The sequence below is a fragment of the Dendropsophus ebraccatus genome, chromosome 11 (assembly GCF_027789765.1).
Source record: "Dendropsophus ebraccatus isolate aDenEbr1 chromosome 11, aDenEbr1.pat, whole genome shotgun sequence".
Lineage (NCBI taxonomy): Eukaryota > Metazoa > Chordata > Amphibia > Anura > Hylidae > Dendropsophus > Dendropsophus ebraccatus.
This window is the reverse complement of record NC_091464.1, coordinates 44,913,203-44,936,981: the sequence shown is the minus strand read 5'-3', so window position 1 is coordinate 44,936,981 and position 23,779 is coordinate 44,913,203. Positions and strand designations below refer to the sequence as shown.

At 42.3% G+C, this 23,779-nt stretch overlaps 1 protein-coding gene across 2 annotated transcripts in view; it reads left to right on the top strand.

Moving 5' to 3' along the window:
* The window catches only part of RAP1GAP2 (RAP1 GTPase activating protein 2), a 384,075-nt gene that overhangs the window by 10,284 nt on the left and 350,012 nt on the right, over positions 1 to 23,779 (top strand). Inside the window, exon 1 of one of the 2 annotated variants that reach the window (XM_069944746.1) lies at positions 3,113 to 3,217. The exons of the other annotated variant lie outside the window; for it this stretch is intronic. Within the exon in view, the coding sequence (XP_069800847.1) occupies positions 3,174 to 3,217 (44 nt within the window). The 5' untranslated portion in view covers positions 3,113 to 3,173. Of the gene's footprint in view, positions 1 to 3,112; positions 3,218 to 23,779 lie in introns of those variants that run through there. 2 annotated transcript variants of the gene reach the window in all.

Below are 23,779 nucleotides of genomic sequence, written 5' to 3'. Positions count from 1 at the left end.
ACACAGAACATGGGTTGGATCGTTAAGGCACCTGTGCAGTGTTAAATGCAGAGGAATAGAAAAATTCTGCCAGTGGCATTCCTAATGATGAAGAGGGTGGGGAGGAGGGACGAAGGGGTGGTGCAAAGTTAGGGCACAGATACTCTAGGCCACGGCCATTTGGCACAGGGCTGCAAGTTTTAAAGTTGTTTTTATGACAATAACTGCATCACCTGTGGAACGGACCCCAGGACAGATCTTGGATTAAAAGCAGCTACAAGGTACAAGTGGGGGGGGGGGGCAGATTGTGGGTACAGAGTCTGTTTAACATAAATCTCCCCCCATGTGTATTAAAAACAGGAAGACTATGTTGTACAATAATGGATTTGCACTTTCTAAAAACTCATTTAAAAATATTGTACAGGGAAGGTGCAGACAGGCCGCAAAACACAACCCTTAGGTGGCTGCACATAGACACCATGGTGGAGATTTATCAAACATGGTGTAAAGTGAAACTGCCTCAGTTGCCCCTAGCAACCAATCAGATTCCATCTTTAATTTTCCAAAGAGTCCGTCAGGAATAAAAAGTGTAATCTGATATAGCATATTAATCGCTCTACATTGTACTATTTTGAGCCAGATTTTGGGCTATGTGAAGTCATAAGGAAACTATTTTCTTTCCAGGCCACCCATTTGGCCTGCAAAACCTCCTTTTCTGTCTTTTTAAGATTTCTTCTGTCTCTTTTTGAAGTTCTGCAATCTATTTCAGATTACCAGTGATTTATTGGTTTACCGCTCCAGTGATTAGATGAACATTGCTCAGGTCTTTCAATCTGTTGTCCAAACTGAATTTATATTGACGCCTACTGATGGCCCATCTTATATTTATCAGGATCCTGTTTCCAGAACAAATTTAGTTTTATGCCCCCCCCCCCTGGGTTAGATGCTATAAGAGCTTATGGAGTGAGGCCATATATGATTAGATCTTGTGTAATAGTTATATTTTGGCTGCAAAATCTTTTGTTATTCCAGTATTAGTTTTTATGACTACCATTCAAAAAAAGGCAGACGTTAAAAAATAAACCATAAAGGTAGCTTCACACACACACACACTGTATCGCAGCGGATTTTCTGCTGCAGACCCGCAGCGGATCTGCAGCGGATTACCTGGAAGTGCACACACAATTTAATAATGGCCGTAATTTATTACGCCTGTCCAAATAAATAAAAAAAATATATATATATTATCTATGACCTGCTATTGCAAAATACATCAGTTTTTCAAAATCTGTTCACACATTGTTTTATTTTCACTCAAAATGATGACTGCATTTTGATATTCCTATACTATGTATGAAAATAGCTCGTATGTGAATGCTATGTTCTTACAGCATTGATTAAAGTATTAGGCTATGTTCACACTATGTAAAAACAACAGCTGTATTTCATAACGACTGTCATTTCTACATAGTGTGAACATAGCCTTAAAGTGTACCTGTCATTTGGAAAAACCTTTTACATGTCATAAAGACTGGTCTAAGTGTTCACACCCAAACCGATGGGAAGAACAAGCAGGGAGTGGACCGCACTGCTGCTCCTGCTCTGTGTTGGGCTGCTGTCCGACTCTTTTTTTTTTCACAGAGCAGGACCATGTCGCAGCGCATCCGCTGTCGCTCGTTCTCCCAATCGGTATGGGTCTGAACACTCAGTCCCTGACTGATCAAAACTTTTGACGTGTCTCTAGTTTTTACAAACAACAGTGACAATTTAAGTTTAAAGGTAAGAACAAAAGCACTTACTCCCAATTGCTAAGCCATCGTACTAGTGGGGGTAGCCAGTTTACTTCCTGTAATTGATAAAAAACCCTCATCATAATTGTTTACTATAAACCAGCGCTTCTCAAACTTTTTCTACTGGAGCCCTAACAGACCAAGGCAATGCCTGGACCTCACCAGACTGACCAAGAGGGGGCCTGGGCTTCAACATCTATGGTGAAAAAAGCTAAAAATAATGCTAGAGCTACCTTTCACACATCTCCCAAGCTCTAGATAATAATAAAACAAGTACAAAATAAATTTATAATGTTGCTAAAGTGGAGATTTTTGCAAACAGCAAAAGGACTGTGCAGATCATAGTTACTTTAGTTAAAATTGGCTCCCCGGCTGGGCCTCACCAACAACTAGAGGGCGCCTCACAGTTTGAGAAGCACTGCTTTAAAGTATAAAGTATAAAAATTTTTAAAATTGCTTAAAAAAGTGTCAGTCTAGTAGGTTAGTAATAACCTTGTAAACTATTCTGTAAATGATTACTATTGTATACTTATAAGGTTCCATAACTGTAACTGAAAAACTAGTGACGTAATAGACAAGATGAAAGACTGGCTAACAACAGGACAACAAATGAAAAGTAAGGCTGGGTTCACACATTTTTGAAGTGCATTTTTTCTCCATCTGTTTTATGCAAGAAACCAGATCAAAAAACAAATTTATTTGTGTGCATTCATTTTGATCCGTTTTTCGATTGACTTCAATTATAAAAAAAAAAAGGGATAAAAAAAACAGATCAAAATTGATCCGTTTTTTTTTTTAGCATCAAAAAACAATGCGTTTCGATCCGTATTTTTATAATATATATAGTATGGAAGTCAATTGGAAAATAGATCAAAATGAATGCTCACAAATAAATTTGTTTCTTCATCCATTGTTGCATAAAACGGATGACAAAAACAGACTGCAAAAATGCAGTGTGAACCCAGCCTAATATATCAATACATCACCAGACCTGCTATACAGCATTCAGTGTATACAATAGATGTGTGTGTGTGTGTGTGTGTGTATATATATATATATATATATATATATATATATATATACAGCTGACAATAGAGCAACACAGACAAAAAAACAAAGACTCCTCCCTAATAGTAAAATGTTCAGTAAATTAGAAAAGCTGCACACAGGGTCAGTCAGTAGGCAGAATCACCGCACAGGAAACTGAGAAGTGACTTTCCCACGAAGCTTGAAACACAAGATCTCAGGCCACCACCAGCAGCAGCAGCAGCTTCCCTGAGTTTTAGTATCTGCAGGAGCTGTCCTTCTCAACCTGCCCACTTCTCCCCTCTCCTCCTCTGGCTGTGCTCAGCTCAAGTGCACAAGTCGTTGCTAGAGACGCTCGGTGGAGCAAGAACTGCACAGATGTTCAGGAGAAAGCGCAGCGTTTCATTCGGGGGTTATGGCTGGTGGGTTTATAATCTCTCATTTATTCCTTTAAGTAACTGTTTTGCTTGTACAGATGTAGCCGGCATTACTTTGTCATTTACCTCTCTGTGTTTTCATCATGTCTTGTGTCTTATATAAGACTGCAGGTAAACCTACTGTATTACTACTGTTTTCTTATTGCATGGTCAATGTAGCCTTCTCTAGAATAAATAACCAAATGGGTGCCTGTTATATCTTACTTTTTATGGTTGCCGCCATTACTTATAGGATGTATTGATGCTAAGTCTATGCTGTCTCCATTCTGTAACTCTGTGTGGATGGTGCTGCACGCTATATCATATTCACTCAGATGCAGAGCAGCAGAGGGGAGGATTCTATTATAGTTTTAACTCTCACTCTTTCCCCAGTGGAGAACTTGCTCTATTTTGCCAGTAGGAAATCTTATAGCTAAAAGGAAGGTTTCTTCAGTCAGAATGAATCATTACACAGTATACAATGTTTATTTCTTTTGTCGTTATCAAAAAGCCAAGAATATGGAAAGCCTAATATAATGGCTTGGATTACAGTAGTATCATGGTGTATAAGCTATGTATAAACTACAGAACTATGATAGATTCTAGGGATCTAAACTTATACTAATAGACCCTTTGATTTTAATGGGTTCTATCTGTGGTTCTGTTGGTCTCCTGATATTATTTTTAATAGGAATAAGATTGTAGACTGAACTTATGTAGCTATTAAATGACCAAGATCCTTGGCCTCATCCAACACACATGAGTGGAGCCATGCACACAGAAATATTATACCTTTTGGAATATGTCATCAGAATAAGGCTACATTCACACGTCCGCAAGTGCTGTCCACAATCACAGATCCCCAATTGTGGACAGCACTTTGTGTCATAGTAGTGTCCTGCAATTCACGGACCACTACATTTTAGACCTGTGCCTCAATTGCGAATCCAACCTATGATTTCCACTTTTTTGCAGCACGGATCACTGCCTATTCACCGATCTACAAAAATTGCGGATGTGGGGATAGGCACATCGAAACGTATTGGTCTTAAAAATGTTGGATCCGTGTGAATTTTTGCAGACCTACACTTAGGCTATTTTCACATTAGCATCATGGTTTCTAGTTAGAATGAAAACCAGGACATTGTGAGTCATCATCTGATGGATCCAAGCGGTCACTGGTAGACTTTAGAGGTGCTCCTTTCTGTTTCCTCAGGCTTCCTCCAATTTTAGATGGCAACAATAGCATTGCATGTCAATGATCTGGCATTGCTTCTTGCAGGTACCATGATTTACCTATGTAAAGGCCCTATTGCACGAAGTGATTATCGTCTGTTTTCGGCCGATATCGGTTATTGCGAGGGGGATAATCGTCTTGTGTAATAGAAGACAACGATCAGCCAACATGCACGATGTCTGCTGATTGTTGTCTTTCAACATGTTAAAAGCTTAAAGATCTAGATAGCCGCCATATGCTGCCATCACCCCGTGCAATAGAAGCGGCGGCAGTAGACCGCCGCTATCCTCCATGGGCTGCCCGGGTGATCTAGCAATCACCTAGGCAGCCCCCCCCCCTTAACCCGCAGCTCCCTATGGCCCCCTGCTCTTACCCTCTCGCTTCCGACGCTATTACTGTACGTGTAAGGGGAATAAGGAGCAAGCCAGGGCTTACCTAGTAGGGATCCATGTGGCTCTGTACTTTTTTCAAAACCCTGCTTAGTTTGCGTGCTCTGTGCTTTTCTCTTACCATGCATCGGCCCAGCTCAGTCCCGTACCGATCAAAACATTTGACATGTCTATAGTTTTTACAAACAACAGTGACATTTTACGTTAAAAGCTAAGTACAATTGCATGTTAAAAGCACTGACTCCCATTTGCTAAGCCATCGTACTAGTGGGAGCAGCCAGCCTCTTTATTTCCTGTTATTGATAGAAATCCCTCATCATAATTGTTTACTATAAAGTATAAAGTATTACATTTCTTAAAAAATTGCTTAAAAAAGTGTCAATCTAGTAGGTTAGTAAAAACCTAGTATACTGTTCTGTAAATGATTACAGATTACTCTCCCCATGCATCGGCCCAGCTCTATGCACTGGAGATGGGCCTGGCACCCCCCAATGAGACAATATCCTCTGTGATGTGCTTCCATTGATTCTCATACCTTTATTGGCTAACTAGAAAAAAAATGATTCTGTTAGCTTTCGAAGGACATCTTTATCAGACAAGTTACAGATGAAATGACTGAAAAAACTTCAAACTTAGAGAAATGGGGATGTGGTGGAAAAAAACAGATATGTGCATAAGATTCAAGATAAGCATAATAACAACATTGGGGTAAGGGGGCATTTGATACAGAAACATGTAGAGGCTTTACCACATTGTGGCATGCTTCATTCGATGACCTCTTTCTATGTTTTGTGTGTGGGGCCTACATTCTAATTCTTCATATTTGTGCTTAGGTCTTACTAAAATGGGTAATCTACTTGCCAGGGGAAGCAGTAGAACTTTGTGTCTACAAAATAACATGCACAGATAATACTGCCTACCTGTCTTTCCCGTGGTCAGTCTTACTGCTGCCTGTCTCATTTATGCAAACAGCATAGAAGACAGGAGAGAGTAGGGGTGCAGTTTACCAGAAATAACAAGTGGATTTTACATCAACATGTCATGGCATTATCAGCTGTCAGAATTATTGGTAAAAGCTTTTCCTTGCTATTCATAAGGTTTGATAAACGCATTCACTCATACACAATATTGCTAGGAGAATGCAAAGAAATAACATTGTCAGGTTCAAAAAAATTGTTTTCAAATAACCTAGAAGGGAATTGTAAATTTATAGACATTGAAGACCCTCATCTACTAGCCAGAACAAATAGTAGAGCAGATATAAAAAGCCTACACATATAATGTAATGTTACTGTTGGAACAAATTTTATCGAAGTCCACTTGACTCTGGAGTTAGGCACCTGCATCAACTTCTGCTCTTCTAACAATTCTGCTCCAGTGACACAAAAGGAATAGGAAGAATATAATAAAAAGTGGTCTGTATTCAGAAGTCCTGCAGATAGAATCTCTACTCTCTACACTGCAATGCCACTATTTTCCATATCCCCTACTTTATTTCTCCACCTCTTACATTTGTTCCCAATAAACTCAACTTAAATTTACTTTCTATGTCCAGCAATTGGGTGAGAAAGCGCATGTTCACACATACAGTAGATCAATCACTTGAGCTTCCTCATCCATATAATACAGTATGATGGTAAAAGCTGGGACTAGTTGGCGACAGAAAGTAAAGGGGAACTGGGAAACAATGCCAGAACCTTCTATACAATTCTGCTTTTTTCTCATAAATAAAGACTTCATGTAACATCAGATTTAAAGGTATTATCCCATTACCCTTTCATACAGCAGTCGCTGCTGCAATCATCTGAGTACCATGGTTGTTTTTTGCCTGGGAAATAAAAGCGTAGTATAGTAGTAATATATGGCAGCTATCTAGATATAACACATAGTCATCTCAGGTTCGCAGCTGTGGACTGACTCATAAACGGGGGCCATTCGAGAATGTAGACAGGGGTTATTTTGTTCTTGATATATCATACTGTAGATACATGTGAGAAGATCTGGTGGTGGTGGGGCCATTGGACCCTGATTTCCTGAACATAGATACTTTCAAGAGTATGCAGGTTGTCTGGGCAAAAAAAATCAGACTTAGTCATGCTGCGGGGGCTCTGGGGGAAGTGTGAGGAATGTATACTTACCTGTCCTGCTCCCCTACTTCTGACTATTTCCAGGCCGCCTGCTTGTATGATCTTAAATTGAAGATCTCACAAGGTGGATTTCCTTCTTAATTTTGTTGGCCTAAAATATGCAGCATATTACAGAAGCATAATCTCATCCACATGTAGCACACTATATTGGCTAGTGGACAAAACCTGCCAATCCAATAGCAACCAGCTCAGCTTTCATTTTACCAACAGCAATTAAAGAAATGAAAGTTTGGTGGTGATTAGTATTTGTCTTATACAGTTTTGAGAAATCTAGGCCATCTATCCAGATTTAGGACAACTGCCTAATCCTTAGCATTAACGTAGACTTGACAGTTTAAAGGGAATGCGTTGTCAGAAAATCGCCAATTGCAATAGCACCCTCTAGCTGTGATGTCTGCCTGTTGCCCTGTCCTCCGTTTCTTATTTTATGTCTGCTGACAGGACTGTAGGGTAACATACAATTTCTCATACATTTATACATATAAAGGGGAACTATCAGCAGGTTAGACGTATGTAACCTGCTGAAAGCCCCCCATAGCGCTGGGGACGCTAAGGAAGAAGGTATGTGTCATCTGGCCCAGCTGCTCCATTGAATCTAATTAGAAACGGCAGGCTGGATGACGCGGCTGTGCTCCTAATGGTGCTCCAGAGCGGAGTTTACCCCGACCAACAGCACAGGACCAGCGCAGAGGAGGAAGGTAAGACACATACTTTCTTCCTCAGCGTCCCCGATGCTGTAGAGGGCCATCATCAGGTTAGATTTTTCTAACCTGCTGATAGTTCCCCTTTAACATCTTGTTCCCATAACATCAGATAACATTATACCAACAGAGTACTATTACTATTGTTTTAAACAATAGGTCATTTTGTGATGACACATTCCTTTTAATAGAGGAAAAATGTGTCCTTTTTAACAATAAGGAGATTTTTTTTAAATACATTTTACAATCTCTTTAAGTGGACTTGTGGCTATACACACATTGTTAATTTCTGTATTACCAAAGTGTTATTACCAAAGTGTTCAACCTACCTAACTTTAATTATGTAATCCTTTCATCTGCTGCCATATTTCTACATTCCAGACCAATTTTAATTTACTTGCAACAAAGTTAGTAGCCTTACTTAAAGGAGAAGCTATGACTTTTTTTTTTTCAAAACACCCAGATAGAAGGTGGGTAAACATAACAACATGTGCTGGAGCTGGGGAGGTAAGTGCATGTCATGGTTACCCACCTTCTCCCTGGCTGTTTTGAAAAAAAAAAAAAAAAAAAGTCAGAGTCTGGACTTCTCCTTTAACTAATTTTTTGCTATATTTTGCCAGTTTCAGGTGGAAGCATGGCTTATAGCATACAGAAATATCTCTATGCTCTAGAAATCTATTACGCATATGTGTGTGTGCCAAGTTCATCATCAGTAATAAATGAGGAAGCTTCATGTTCCTAAATGCCAGAGGGCACCGCTCATATCTCAGAGGGACGTGTTATATGTGCATGACATGATTTCTGTAACAAATCAAAATTGAAAATGCATCTAATATATTTAAAGGGAAGATTAGGAAGCTATAAAATTGTAACTAATGCTGTCCTATTTCAGCCATGTTAGTCTATTGGTGCTAATGTTCTGTTATTGTTCTATTATTTATATAGAGTAGCTTTTTGCACAGTTTACTATATGTATTTAGGTACTAGAAACTAAAAGCAATTGCTTAAATAAACAGAACGATGTTAAGTTACTATAGTTTGCTACAAAGGGCAGAGTAAAAAAAAAAAAAACCCTGTTGCTACTTGGAAACAGTCAACATTTTGATGTTTGCACAACATTTATATGGCTCATAGGGGGAGATAAATGGTTGCACCAAAACTTTGGTGCAATTTGGACCACAAAAACTGCTCTATGGGACCTATGCCAAATTTTCCATGTGTTTTAGAGACTTTTTCACCTTGGGTGGGGTAATGAAATAGTAGGTGCACCTTCAATGAAAAGCGACAAGACTTAGGGCCCTATTACACAGAGCGATAATGGGTTGAATCTGACCGATTTGGACGATTATCACTTTGTGCAATAGAGACAACGATCAATCGATGAAACGATCATCAGCTGATCGTTGGTTTAGGTTTGGACCGTAAATCGTTGGCCACTGACTCTGCATCGCTATTTGTATTAGCGATGTGCAGCTGATTATTGCCCAAACACCTGATACCTTACCTCCCCCTACTCCCGGCCTTCTCTCCTTTGCACCGCAGCTTCCTGGTGCCCACGGCTGCAGCGTCTAATCTTCCTGTCAGCTGACAGGCCGCTCAAACGCTGCTGCCGCCAGGACCAGAAGGTTGCGGGGCACAGGAAAGAAGACCGGGAGCGGGGTGAGGTAAGATATAAAGTGTTTGGGCAAGGGCTGCATGGGCATTGCTAATGATGTCGATGCAGCCCTAACTGCCCAAATATTGGCCTGTCTAATAGGTCCAGTAAACAAGCAGATCAGTGCTTGTTAACTAAAATAATCAAGCTGTAGTTAGTCTGTGTAATAAATAGTACCCTTAAATACACAAAATTTTGGACAATAATCTTGGGTACAAACTTAGATTAGACAGTCTAAATAGCCACCTGATTTGTAAACAGCTCGAGCCAGGGTTTAAATCTGGTGCTGATTGTCTAGTCTAAGTTTACATTTTGCAAGAATTCGACAGTTTATATTCATCTGCCCCATACTCTTTATGAAAACCTCTAAGGTTATTGTCTAAAAGTATACAGTGCAGTTTCCTGGTGTTATTACATGCTGCACATTTTCAAACAAACCTTTCATACTTATGATTTTCAAGCATGGGTAATTTCATCTCAAAAACAGCCAAAACAGACCCTTGTCACAACTTTGCATTTTATCTTTGAAACAGAACTCAGGCACAAAGAACGGAAAAGCAGTATTGTGTGTTGATGGCACTTTGGATAGATATGATATATGAGTTATGGTGCGTTTACACAGAGAGATTTATCTGACAGATTTTTTAAGCCAAAGCCAGGACTGTATTTGAAAATAGGAGAAATCTCCGTCTTTCCCAGTTGTTCTCTGTTTATAGTCTGTTCCTGACTTTGGCGTCAAAGATTTGTCAGATAAATCTCTCTGTGTAAACGCACCATTACTTATTCCATTGAGAAGCATTGGGAAAACTTAAAATATCCGTAAGGAAATTCCGTCATAAAGACATGTGGAGACTTGAAGGCTATTCCTGCTCCATTGGGAATTCTGGGAAGAAAGGACGTGCAAAATAGCTTTCACACCACTTTGGTAAAGTAGTGTCCCTTCAAATCAGTGTTTCACTTCAACTAGGAGTCTTGACTGGTGATATATGCCAAGCCTAAAATTTCTCCAAAAGGAAAGACTACCCATCTGTAGACAGCTGTTTCAGGGTTAATGCCCTTCTTCATTCCAGAGCAGGGTATTGGCTGGCTATTGGGAGACCTATCGAAGTGGGTCAAAGGGATACTAGTTTTCTTTAAAGAAAGTCCATCATAAAGACGTGTGAAGACATAAAGGCCATTCCTGCTCCACTGGGAATCCTGGGAAGAAAGGATATGCAAAGTAGTGACCCATAAGTAGAACTACTACTCCTTTGACCCACATAAATAGGCCTCTTACAAGCCACACCAGCCAACACCCTGCTCTGCACTGAAGAGGGACAATAACCCCAAAATAGCTGTCTGCAGATGGGAAATCTTTTATTTTGGAGAAATTTATGGCTTGGCATACAAGTCTAGTTAATGTTCTAAGACTCCTACATGGAGTGACACACTGGCTTGAAGGGGCATTACTTTGTGGTATTAGAGCTATTGTGCATGTCCTTTCTTCTTAAAATATCAGGAAATAAACCCCTGCCTATATTGTTAGTTTATTTTACAGCATTTCCATTTCATTTACTATTAGTTGTTGTCTATACCTCCAGTTTTATGGGCAATAGATCAAAGGTTGATGGTTTGTTCCTATGGTAGGCTGTGGAGCCTTTTGTCTCTGTAACACCATAGTAAGGTTCACCTTGGAGCACTATGATAAAATCTACATTGTATCATGTATTGATAATCACAAAATGCCGTCTGTATTGTAGCTTAGAGCTGCATTTTGAATTCCTATGGTTGTTGAAAGTAACTACTAGTTTAGCAAAAAACACATGCCTTGAAGAACTCTGCTGAACCTTGTGCAGGGGGAGAGTTGAGAAGCAAAATTTCCTACCTTTATTATTGAAATCTTTCTGTTTACAAGCCAGAATGGTTGAATAATATAGAGGCAGAGATTTCAAGCCCATTGCCCTGTAAACTTGTTAGTAGACTAGATGGGTTGGTATGGCATCTTAATATATGGCTTGCTATACTGTATCCTGCTATACCGTATTTAGTGAGATCGACACGTCTCTTCGTAGTCCACAGGGTGAACTTTCTATGCAGGTGCACATGCAGAATACTTTCTTTCAACACCAGTAATACATCTAATAAGTCAATAATTGCAACTCTAATACCCATAATATTACAGATGAGGTCACCGATAAATCCAAGTACATCACTAACAAAGCATGTTCTTTTACAACAGACCTTACAATGGAACATGATGTTTTAAAAAAAATTAAAGAAATATACTACAGACAATTCTTATATAAAGTCAGAATTAATTTGACATTTGACAAGAGCTATATATAAAAGGTCACTCCCTTTTACAGCAATTAAAAAAAAAAACCTTTTCAATCTAATGTTAGCTATTAAACTCCCTGCTGCTTAGTGATGTATACATACTGTATATCATGACACTGAAGCTGAGACTATGCATTTAACAGTAGCAGCGCAGTGGTGATTGACAGCTGAGCTCCCACTGTAATGGCCGTGATTGGAGAAACCTCTCAAACCCACCATTTATTTCCATTATGATGAAGAGGATTCTCTCTGTCCGGACATCAGCCCACAGGTTTGCCAGAGGCATCTCCCAATAGATTGAATAGATAGTCAGTGATACGCTGACAGCCAATAATGCTTTATACTAAGTAAGGTTTCCTAGTGTAACAACAAAAAAAAAAGGTTAAATTGAGTTTAATACAGATTTGCCAATACATTTAAAAGTCTTCTAAAAACAAAAAATGACCACTTTTTTCAATTAATTTTTTGCCCCCCCCCCCAAAGTATAAAAATAAATCAAAATATAAGCACCCTAAAATGGTTCCAATAAAATCTACAACTTGTCCTGCAAGAAATGAGCCTTAAGATGCCTATATTGACAGAAAAAAAAAAATTAAATTAGATAATGAAAAAGTTTTAAAAGATTTTTGGTCTAAGGCCGCATATAGGATTTTCCTTAAGCATCATTACACTTGATAAATACTGTTCTGGACAGTTTTCAAGACCCTCATTAAAAAGTGATACTACCTTTTGTTGTGCCTAGAGCCTAAGGGAAATTCTTTCTGTGGCATACTTTGGACCTCTGTGTCCTGCACTAGACAGTGTTTAAATTTTGTGTTCATATATAAAAATATCCCTCATGATAAAAAGTTAAATCACCCCTCTTTCCCATTTTCTAAATTAAAAAAAAACTCTAAAAATATATAATTGGTATTACTACATGTTGAAAGGTCCAAAATATTATAATAATCAAATGAAGGTGTTGATCCCACATGACAAGTTCTGCAAACAAAAAGATAAATAAATCCAGTCTATTGCTGCACAGCATATTTTTAAATGATCCTAAAGCAGCTCAGGCAGATAGCTGTGTTGTACAGAAAAGGAAATACAAAAATATAATCATAAAATAAAAACAGATTAGAAACAAAACCATGTTTCAATATCTATTTGGTGAAAAACATTCTCTGTATTGGGAATGGGATATTTTTACCTGAGTATCTCTACTTTCTCTATCTGACCTTTTAGGGATGGGAAGTGATAATGTCATGTCATGGGGGATACCCGGCCCACTGTCCCTGCCTTCTTGATGTGCTGCCCTAACTGGGCGATGGTCCCTATGAGGCTGTCAGGCAAATTGAATGGCCAGACTGTCTAGGTCAGTAACAAAATGGTAACGTCATGTTACAAAACCACCAAGCCCAGAAGACAGACTAGAGCACAGTTCAAACAGGAAACAAGTCAGACTAAAAAGAATAGCAATAGATACAATACACCTTTGAAATATGGGCAACAGGACTATCACCAGCATCTCTAGCCTAAAGATGGCTGTTTGAATATCCCTCCATTAGAATTAGCAGGTAGCGGGGACCACGGTATAGCAGCGCTCTCCCCGCTGCACACAGGACCGGGCAGCAGGGAGAGCGCTGCTATACCGTGGTCCCCGCTGTCTCTCTTCAGCCGCACATAGCCATTCACTGCTGCGGGAGAGAGACAGGGGGAGAGAGACGCTGGACACAGGACCGGGCAGTGGGGTGAGTGATTGACTGCAGCGGGAGAGAGCAGGGAGGGAGGCCGGAGGCATGGACATGGTCAGGTGCGGGGGGGGGGCGGCCAGCAGCATGGATGTGGCTAGGGGAGGGCTTCCAGCAGCATGGATGGGGCTAGGGGGGGCCGGCCAGCAGCATGGACGGGTGTGGGAGGGCTAAGGGAGGGTGGCCAGTGTGATGGACGGGTGGGGGGGTCCTTTTGTTTGGGGGGCTAGGGGAGCCGGTGCAGGTTGGACTGGTGCCGGGAAGCCTCTTCCTGCCACCAGGTGAGTGCACAAGCTGCTATGGATGACTGCAACCCAATTACAATGTAAATTCTCCATATACTGCGCTCCCTGCTGGTAGCTTCGTAGGAATTACACCCAGCCCTGCTCTGGTTCGGTTCGTGACGTCACATTTTTTTTTTAGAGAAATTGAAGTATGCATGATCTACTAAATTGAGGAAAAGAGCAGTATATGTGCATTTCCCATAATAAGTGTATATTAAGAATTAGTCTAACTTTTCTTATGTAATAACATATTAAAATATACTTTTGGCCGGACTTGTCCTTTAAAACAGAATATTCCTCTGTTATTCCAATCATACAGTCAATGGAAAACTAGCTCGCCATTAATTACTTTAGATTTTGTACGTAGCGTTATAACATCTTGTCTTATCTATTTAATGGAATATGGGTTGTGGAACTGCAAACACTGAAACAGAAATGACTGATCTTCTTTGACCTTTCAGGAGGTTTGTGTAGCAGGCTCGGAGTTATTTGATCCGTAGGTGTTATTCAATTAACTCTGTTACTGGTTTATTACACTTGTGGCCTCAAAGCAAGAGCCATTTTCTTCTAACAGCTGATTTGTCTGGATTCCTAGGGTGCGTCTTATGTACTTTATATGATAATTTGCCTGTTTCTCAGCAGTCTTACCTATTGGTTTAGTATTATGATTTCCTGTGCTGGTACAGATAGTGACCAGAAATGTCCAAAAATTATTTAAATGCAGTTAAATTGACTTCAGATTTAAAGGAATATTGTTAGAAATACTTAGCTCAAACATATTACAATGAACCTGAACTATTGGCTTCTGATTCCCGCTGTCTGCCCGCTCCGTGCAGCGGGTGGATACAACCTGAGGACCGCCTGGAAAACTGGGATACAGCCTATGGCTACGGCTGTATCCCAGTTTTCCAGGCGGTCCTCAGGCTGTATCCATCCTCTTCACGGGCAGACCGCGGGAATCAGACGCCGAGAGTTCAGGCTCATACAAACCCGAACCTCGGCAGGTTTGCTCATCTCTAATTACAACATTGCAATGCCAATAACTAGCAGTAACATGGATGTGTCTTCATAAACATGTCCCTGCTAAATGTTTGGATGCCATTATCATTGTCATCATGTGATACTTCTCCGCTATGCAATAAGTAAAGGATGGGAAATAACAAGCTGATATACATTTGCAGCACCCAATCTACTCATTCTCCATGAGAATGTTTCTTAGTTCAGCACTTGAAATGTTTGGCTGATCCATAGAGAATTAATGGAGGGGTAGCCATGTACTCATGGTGTGTTCCATTCTTTCCCCACTCTCTCTTGATCGTTGAGACATGCCAAGGGCGGACGTGGAGCCCCAGGGTACAGAACAGGTAATACCTTTTCGGCTATGTTCAAACAACATTTTTTCCTCTCCATTTTTGATGATGGCAATCAGTGCAATGACAGCTGCTGGTGCATTATTCTAGTTTAAAGGGTTTGTTCACCAATTTTTTTTCTCTTTCAAATCAACTGGTGCCATAAAGTGCCAGAGATTTGTAATTCACTACTATTAAATAATCTTAAGTCTTCCAGTACTTATCAGCTGCTGTGTGTTCTGCAGGAAGTGGTGTTTTCTTTCCTGTTGCCTCCTCCGTCCATGTCAGGAACTGTCCAGAGCAGCAGCAAATCCCCATAGAAAACCTCTCCTGCTCTCCAGACTGGAAATAATACAACTTCCTGCTGGGCATACGGCAGCTGATAAGTACTGGAAGAATTGACATTTTTTAATAGAAGTAAATTACAAATCTCTGGCACTTTATGGCACCAGTTGATTTGAAAGAAAAATTTTTTTGGTGTACAACCCCTTTAAGTGGACTAATTGGCCTTTGGGTCCATCTTTAATTGAAAAGTCCATTGAATTTTATAGTAAAGACGGTGCAAAAACAGTAAAAAAAAGAAAAAGCGTGTATGAGCAACTAAACAATAACGTCCGCTGATTGCAAAATACGTCCAAAAATAATAGACATGATCATTATTTTGATGTCCGCTCAGACTACGTCTGTCATTTTATACACTCTGGGGGAGATTTATCAAACATGGTGTAAAGTGAAACTGGCTCAGTTGCCCCTAGCAACCAATCAGATTCCACCTTTCATTCCTCACAGACTCTTTGAAAAATGAAAGGTGGAATCTGATTGGTTGCTAGGGGCAACTGAGACAGTTTCACTTTACACCATGTTTGATAAATCTCCCCCTCGTGCGTTGGACGTTCGTCATTCCATTCCATACAACTGAAAATATCCTAGGATATATCATTACTTTACAAAGCGGGGAGTCTTTGTTGTAAATTTTCAATAATGCATCCTTAATTGTCATTAAAGTGGCTTTTTGGAACTTTAATTTTATTTGCCTATCCTTAAGCCAGTAAAATTGCATGTTTGTCGTTTACAAGGCATTGCTTCATACATTACTGGTTTTGTACCTGTTATAACTTGTTCCATTCACTTCAATGGGTTGAGCTGCAGTACCAGATACCACCACTACCAGTTGTCCAGAGATAGGGCGGGTTCACACTACGGAATTCTCGCGGACAATGTCCGCGGAATTCCGTCAGCTGTCTGCCCGCACATCTGGGCGCATTTCCGCCGGCCCCATAGACACCATTCTATGGGCCGGCGTATTCCGCGATCAGCTAAAAGAAGTGACATGACACTTCTTTCAGCGTATAGTGGAATACGCCGGCCCATAGAATGGTGTCTATGGGGCCGGGGGAAATGCGCCCAGATGTGCGGGCGGACAGCTGACGGAATTCTGCGCACATTGTCCGCGAGAATTCCGTAGTGTGAACCCCTCCCTAGTAAGCAAAGATGAGACTGCATCACTCACACAAGTGCTGTGACTTCTGGCAGGGGTACCAGAAATTGGACCTCTACTGATCTGATGGCCAAGGATAGGTTAACAGTATGAAAGTCTCCTCCGCCATGGTGCTAAACTTCATAAATACTACATGCATTCACTAGCTAACAGTAAAATAGTACCACTACACTATATACATTTGATGGGCTCAAAAAGCAGCTTCCTTTTCATCCTTGCAGAAGAAATAACATAACATGCCACAGCAACATAGACATTTTAGTTGTTGAAGTTTAGTTTATAGTTTTTCGTTTTAAGTAAATAAAGGTTATGTATCTTAAATAAAAGTGCTGGAAATGGCATAGCAACCGGAGTTACCATCCATTTATAGGTATTATTTTGCCCACTGAGTGGTCTGTTTTCACTTAGCTGGAATTGGATGGTTGCAGAGAAATTATTTTGTTTACCAGAGAATATACAGACAAATCATAACTATTGATGATATTCCAGCACAGCACAAAAGCAAAGTGCAACCTTGCATTTACCGCAGTGTCCTACTACAGGGTCTAGCTATAACGGAACAGATGGTTGTAGGATATCTGCAGTGCATTGTGTTCTTCCTATGTGGTAAAACTGTGCAGATGGCTTTATGTTGCCACCTGCTGGTGAACCTTTGTTGAGGGCCCATATCACACACTATAGTAACATTGTAGAGCACAGGTTTCAAACTGCGGCCCTCCAGCTGTTGCAAAAGCTTTGGCTGTCCAGGCATGATGGGAATTGTAGTTTTGCAACAGCTGGAGGGCCTGAGCTTGCCACCCCAGTTGAAGAATGTTCTGGTGTACGTAGGATCCTCCCGTGCCCAGCCTCACATCTCCTAAAGCAATGAAGAGTCTTCCCCCCCTAACACTATCTAGGCCTATGCCCAATACTAAGGAAAATTAGAACACCAAGTTAGTTACTGTTTACATTTCCAGGAGGAGTTACAGAGGAATGGCACAATGTAGAAATGCTTCAGAATTGTTATGAACATGTGAATCAATTTATTAAAACAAACATCAGAAAATCTGACAGTTTCTCTTCAAGAATCTTAATTAAGTAGCAATGGTTACTGTGCGCACCATCTACCTTATGTTCTAGCGTTCCAATCTCTACAGGGCCTATCTGGGTTTTCTGAGAATTAGTGCAGTACTACATGTGGATCCTTGTCTGCAGGATTGTGGAGGCCAACATGAACTCTTTATTGTGTTCCTCAAACTATTCCTAAAGAATAATGTAGTGGGATTGGGGCATTATCTGCATAAAAGGCCATTGATATTAGGGAATACTACTGACATGAACATGGTTTGCGCCAATGAACTAGGGCCATCATGGGTATTGAAAAAACGAGCAAACGATTCAGCAGTCCTTGAGGCAAAAGACGGAATCACGTCCAGTTTATTTGATAAAATTACCTTAGTTTCCACTCATATACACAACCCCTAGCAAAAAAAACACTGACGTGTTTTGGGTGAGACTTATACACCCTTACTCTTGGCTTATACTGTTGTGTATATAAATGTACACTAAGGTGATTTCAACAAATAAACTGGACGTGATTCTGTCTTTTGCATCAAGGACTACTGAATTGCTTGTTTGTTCATTATTCATTTACTTGCCATTGAAGTGGATGTGTGCAATCCGGAAGACGTATGGGGGGGGTAAGATGGCACTTACATATTACTAGGTCCATTATGGGTATCGACTAGTCTGAGCCCACACAACCTCATATGTTTCAAGCTGCTGTATGTTGTGTGGTCTGACACCTTTCTACCATAGATAGCAACGTATGCTACAATATTATTTTATTATTATTATTATTTATTTTTAAAGGGCCCTTGATTCCAGAGCGCTTTACAAGCCATAGGGGTTAACAAACAGGAACATTACTAGATCAAAAACACATTACAGTAATAAGATAAATAGCAGATTGGTACATGAGAAGAGAGGACCCTGCCCACGAGGGCTTACAATCCATGAGGTAAGGGGAGAGAGACAGAAGGTAAAGTGCAGCCAGTCAAAGTGTGGAGCAGAGTTATTATAGGTTGTAGCCTAGTTTAAAGAGATGGGTTTTCAGGTTCTTTTTGAAGGTCTTGATGGTGGATGAGAGCCGGATGTGTTGGGTAGTGATTTCCAGAGTATGGGGGAGGTTCAGACAAAGTCTTGGAGACGAGGCAGTTGTGTGAAGCAGGCCCGGACTGGTAATCTGGCAAGCCGGGCAAATGCCCGCTGGGCTGGCCAGATTACCAGTCTGTGGGCCGCCCGGGCTGCATAAAAAAAAAAAATCACCGCCGCAGCCCGTTTCTCTTTCTGGTCCGCTTCTGCCCGCTCCGGTCACTGCAGCCCGCTCTGTCCGCCACCTGTCACCGGATCACAGCCTCTGCCCGCTCCGGTCACTGCAGCCCGCTCGGCCCGCCCCTGACGTGCTCCGCTAATCCAATCAACGTGGAGCAGCGTGTGGCCGCTGCGGCCGGCCGTGGAACGCGCGTTACGTGCACCGCAGCGGCCCCACGCTGCTCCACGTTGATTGGATTAGCGCACGTCAGGGGCGGGCCGAGCGGGCTGCAGTGACCGGAGCGGGCAGAGGCTGTGATCCGGTGACAGGAGGTGGACCGAGCGGGCAGCGGTGACCGGAACGGGCAGAGGCGGGCTCCGGTGACAGGAGGCCACAGGAGCGAGCTGCGGTGATAGGAGGTAACAGGAGCGGGCTGCAGTGACCGGGGGCCATCTATAAAGGAGGGGGGAGAAGAGAGAGGGGGACATCTATAAAGGAGGGGGGAGAAGAGAGAGGGGGACATTTATAAAGGAGGGGGGAGAAGAGAGAGGGGGACATTTATAAAGGAGGGGGGAGAAGAGAGAGGGGGGACATCTATAAAGGAGGGGGTAGAAGAGAGAGGGGGACATCTATAAAGGAGGGACGAGAAGAGAGAGGGGGCACATCTATAAAGGAGGGACGAGAAGAGAGAGGGGGCACATCTATAAAGGAGGGGGGAGAAGAGAGAGGGGGACATCTATAAAGGAGGGGGGAGAAGAGAGAGGGGGGACATCTATAAAGGAGGGACGAGAAGAGAGAGGGGGCACATCTATAAAGGAGGGGGGAGAAGAGAGAGGGGGGCATCTATAAAGCAGGGGGGAGAAGAGAGAGGGGGGACATCTATAAAGGAGGGGGGAGAAGAGAGAGGGGGGCATTTATAAAGGAGGGGGGAGAAGAGAGAGGGGGACATCTATAAAGGAGGGGGGAGAAGAGAGAGGGGGACATCTATAAAGGAGGGGGGAGAAGAGAGAGGGGGACATTTATAAAGGAGGGGGGAGAAGAGAGAGGGGGGACATCTATAAAGGAGGGGGGAGAAGAGAGAGGGGGGACATCTATAAAGGAGGGGGGACATCTATAAAGGAGGGGGGAGAAGAGAGAGGGGGCCATCTATAAAGGAGGGGGGAGAAGAGAGAGGGGGGACATCTATAAAGGAGGGGGGAGAAGAGAGAGGGGAGACATCTATAAAGGAGGAGGGAGAAGAGAGAGGGGGCACATCTATAAAGGAGGGTCGAGAAGAGAGAGGGGGCACATCTATAAAGGAGGGGGGAGAAGAGAGAGGGGGCCATCTATAAAGGAGGGGGGAGAAGAGAGAGGGGGGACATCTATAAAGGAGGGGGGAGAAGAGAGAGGGGGGACATCTATAAAGGAGGGGGGACATCTATATAGGAGGGGGGAGAAGAGAGAGGGGGGACATCTATAAAGGAGGGGGGAGAAGAGAGAGGGGGGACATCTATAAAGGAGGGGGGAGAAGAGAGAGGGGGACATCTATAAAGGAGGGGGGAGAAGAGAGAGGGGGACATCTATAAAGGAGGGGGGAGAAGAGAGAGGGGGGACATCTATAAAGGAGGGGGGAGAAGAGAGAGGGGGGACATCTATAAAGGAGGGGGGACATCTATAAAGGAGGGGGGAGAAGAGAGAGGGGGCCATCTATAAAGGAGGGGGGAGAAGAGAGAGGGGGGACATCTATAAAGGAGGGGGGAGAAGAGAGAGGGGAGACATCTATAAAGGAGGAGGGAGAAGAGAGAGGGGGCACATCTATAAAGGAGGGTCGAGAAGAGAGAGGGGGCACATCTATAAAGGAGGGGGGAGAAGAGAGAAGGGGCCATCTATAAAGGAGGGGGGAGAAGAGAGAGGGGGGACATCTATAAAGGAGGGGGGAGAAGAGAGAGGGGGGACATCTATAAAGGAGGGGGGAGAAGAGAGAGGGGGGACATCTATAAAGGAGGGGGGAGAAGAGAGAGGGGGGACATCTATAAAGGAGGGGGGAGAAGAGAGAGGGGGACATCTATAAAGGAGGGGGGAGAAGAGAGAGGGGGACATCTATAAAGGAGGGGGGAGAAGAGAGAGGGGGCCATCTATAAAGGAGGGGGGAGAAGAGAGAGGGGGCCATCTATAAAGGAGGGGGGGGGGGAGAAGAGAGAGGGGGCCATCTATAAAGGAGGGGGGGGGGGAGAAGAGAGAGGGGGCCATCTATAAATGAGGGGGGAGAAGTGAGGGGGACATCTATAAAGGAGGGGGGAGAAGAGAGAGGGGGACATCTATAAAGGAGGGGGGAGAAGAGAGAGGGGGCCATCTATAAAGGAGGGGGGAGAAGTGAGGGGGGCCATCTATAAGGGAGGGGGAGAAGAGAAAGGGGGCCATCTATAAGGGAGGGGGAGAAGAGACTGTATGAGGTGATAGTGATATATGTACAGTGGAAGTTATTTAGTAGCAGCGGTGGTGTTAGTCAGTATGTGATGGTATTAGTCAATGTGCGGTGGTATTAGCCAGTGTGCGGTGGTATTAGTCAGTGTGCGGTGGTATTAGTCAGTGTGCGGTGGTATTAGTCAGTGTGTGGTGGTATTAGTCAGTATGTGTTGGTGGTGTTAAACTGAGCACAGTGACCGAGGGCAGAAGCAGTCTGTCTCTGTACACTGTGTAGTGGTGACAACCTGTAACTGCAGCTCAGCTACACAGTACAGAGACAGAAGCTTCTGACCTCATTTACTGTGTTATTATCTGTAATTCCAGTCATGGCCGTGATGATACAACATGTAGCCGTGCTGCACTTACAACATCGTCTCATAACTTATCACCGCACGGCGAGTGGGCCTGTGTGCTCGGAAATGCCAGGGCTGATTTTTAGTCCCAGTCCGGCCCTGGTGTGAAGTACTAAAAAGGGAGGAGCACAAAAGGAGGTCATTAGAGGATTGAAGGTTGCGTAAGGGACGGTTGCGGGATATAAGGTCAGAGGTATACAGAGGGCACAGGTTGTGCTCTTCAGTGGTGCTAGACCAGATGGACTAGACTTAAAGGAGAAGTACAGGAAAAAAACCAAACAAACAAAAAACTGCTACAGGCAGGGAGGTGTGTGGGGCCAATAAGTTTCATGTTTTACATCGGTATCACGTTCATAAGGTAAGAGAAGAGATAAACTCACTTTTTTTAGTCTTTACGTATTTTTATTTGTTTTCTCAGTATATTCAGGCTGAGGAGGCTTAGGAGGCATGCATCCACGGAGTGGCGTGGGTCCCGTCTGCCGCGTGACGTTTCAAGGGAGTGTCCCTCTTACTCATGCGCATGAGTAAGAGGGACACGCCCTTGAAATGTCGTATATTTCAGTCAGTATATTTCAGTCAGTATTGCAACCAAAACCAGGAGTGGATTAAAAACACAGAAAGGCTCTATTCACACAATGGTGAAATTGAGTGGATGGCCGTCATATAACAGTAAATAACTGCCATTATTTCAATATAACAGCTGTTGTTTTAAAATAACAGCAAATATTTGCCATTAAATGGCGGCCATCCACTCAATTTCAACATTGTGTGAACAGATCCTTTCTGTGTTTTTAATCCACTCCTGGTTTTGGTTGCAATACTGGCTGAAATATACATATACTGACTGAAATATACGCAGTGTGAACGCAGCCTTATGCTGAATAAAACCCTTATGTGATCGCATAGATTATGTTTCCTGTAGAATAAACACTTTCCATACATTGCTGATGAATACTGATTTACCTGTGCAGATTATGCAGTCATTAGGAGAATTGTGAATGGTATACTGGGTTGTATTATATGTGCATTCATGTCCTCACTCCCTAGTTACAACACTTGTTAATATCTTTTCATTTTTCTTAATGGGGGCATTGATCTGTTTGTGGCGACCCAAGCACTTTGTGACCTGCTGATAATACAGTAAGTAGCTCAGTTCTGCTGCTCCTATCTCCAGCTTCACAGAGTCATATTACCTTTTGTCAAGGACAGACTGCAGAATTTTTCCCCTGGACCTGCTGAGAACATCACTGTGACATGGCATTAACATCAGCGGGATGCTAAATGTGGCGTAAACATAATCAAGACGATCTGCAGCCACACATGCTGGTGCTCAGCCCTTGGGTAGGACGTTAGTCTCAAATATGGTTGAGTGGCTTAATATAGTTGATGCTGCGTGCAATGTTTATATGGTCGTTTTAGTACCATAGCTTGAGATGAATGCAGCTAATGGACATGTTCGATGTTAGACGTCATTCATTCATTCATAGCAAGATGATGGGTCAAAAGTTTAATTCATAGTATTTGGTGAGTTTGTAACATTTTTGTTATTAACTGAGAACTGATTATAACGACAACTTCCCTCAAGGTGATAGCATATGTGATCTCGAACATATTCACTTTATTTACAAAATATTACTAGAGATGAGCGAACCTTGAGCGTACTCGAGTCGATCCGAACCCGAACTTTCGGCATTTGATTAGCGGTGGCTGCTGAACTTGGATAAAACCCTAAGGCTATGTGGAAATCATGGATATAGTCATTGGCTGTATCCATGTTTTCCAGACAACCTTAGAGCTTTATCCAAGTTCAGCAGCCACCGCTAATCAAATACCGAACGTTCTGGTTCGGATGGACTCGAACCCGAACCCGGTTCGCTCATCTCTAAATATTACTCCTTACCCCAGAAAAGCTCTGAAAAGGCCCACTGGAGCTCTGAAAAGGCTCTGTGAAATGCCTTGTTATTAAAAGGGTTGTCCAGTGAAAATCTTTTTCTTTCAAATAAACTGGTGTCAGAAAGTATTATAGATTTGTGATTTATTTATATTAAAAAATCTCAAGTCTTCGTATACTTATTAGCTGCTGTATGTCATGCTGGAAATGTTGTTTTATTTTCAGTCTGACATAGTGCTCTCTGCTGACATCTCTGGCCAAGACAGGAACTGTCCAGAACA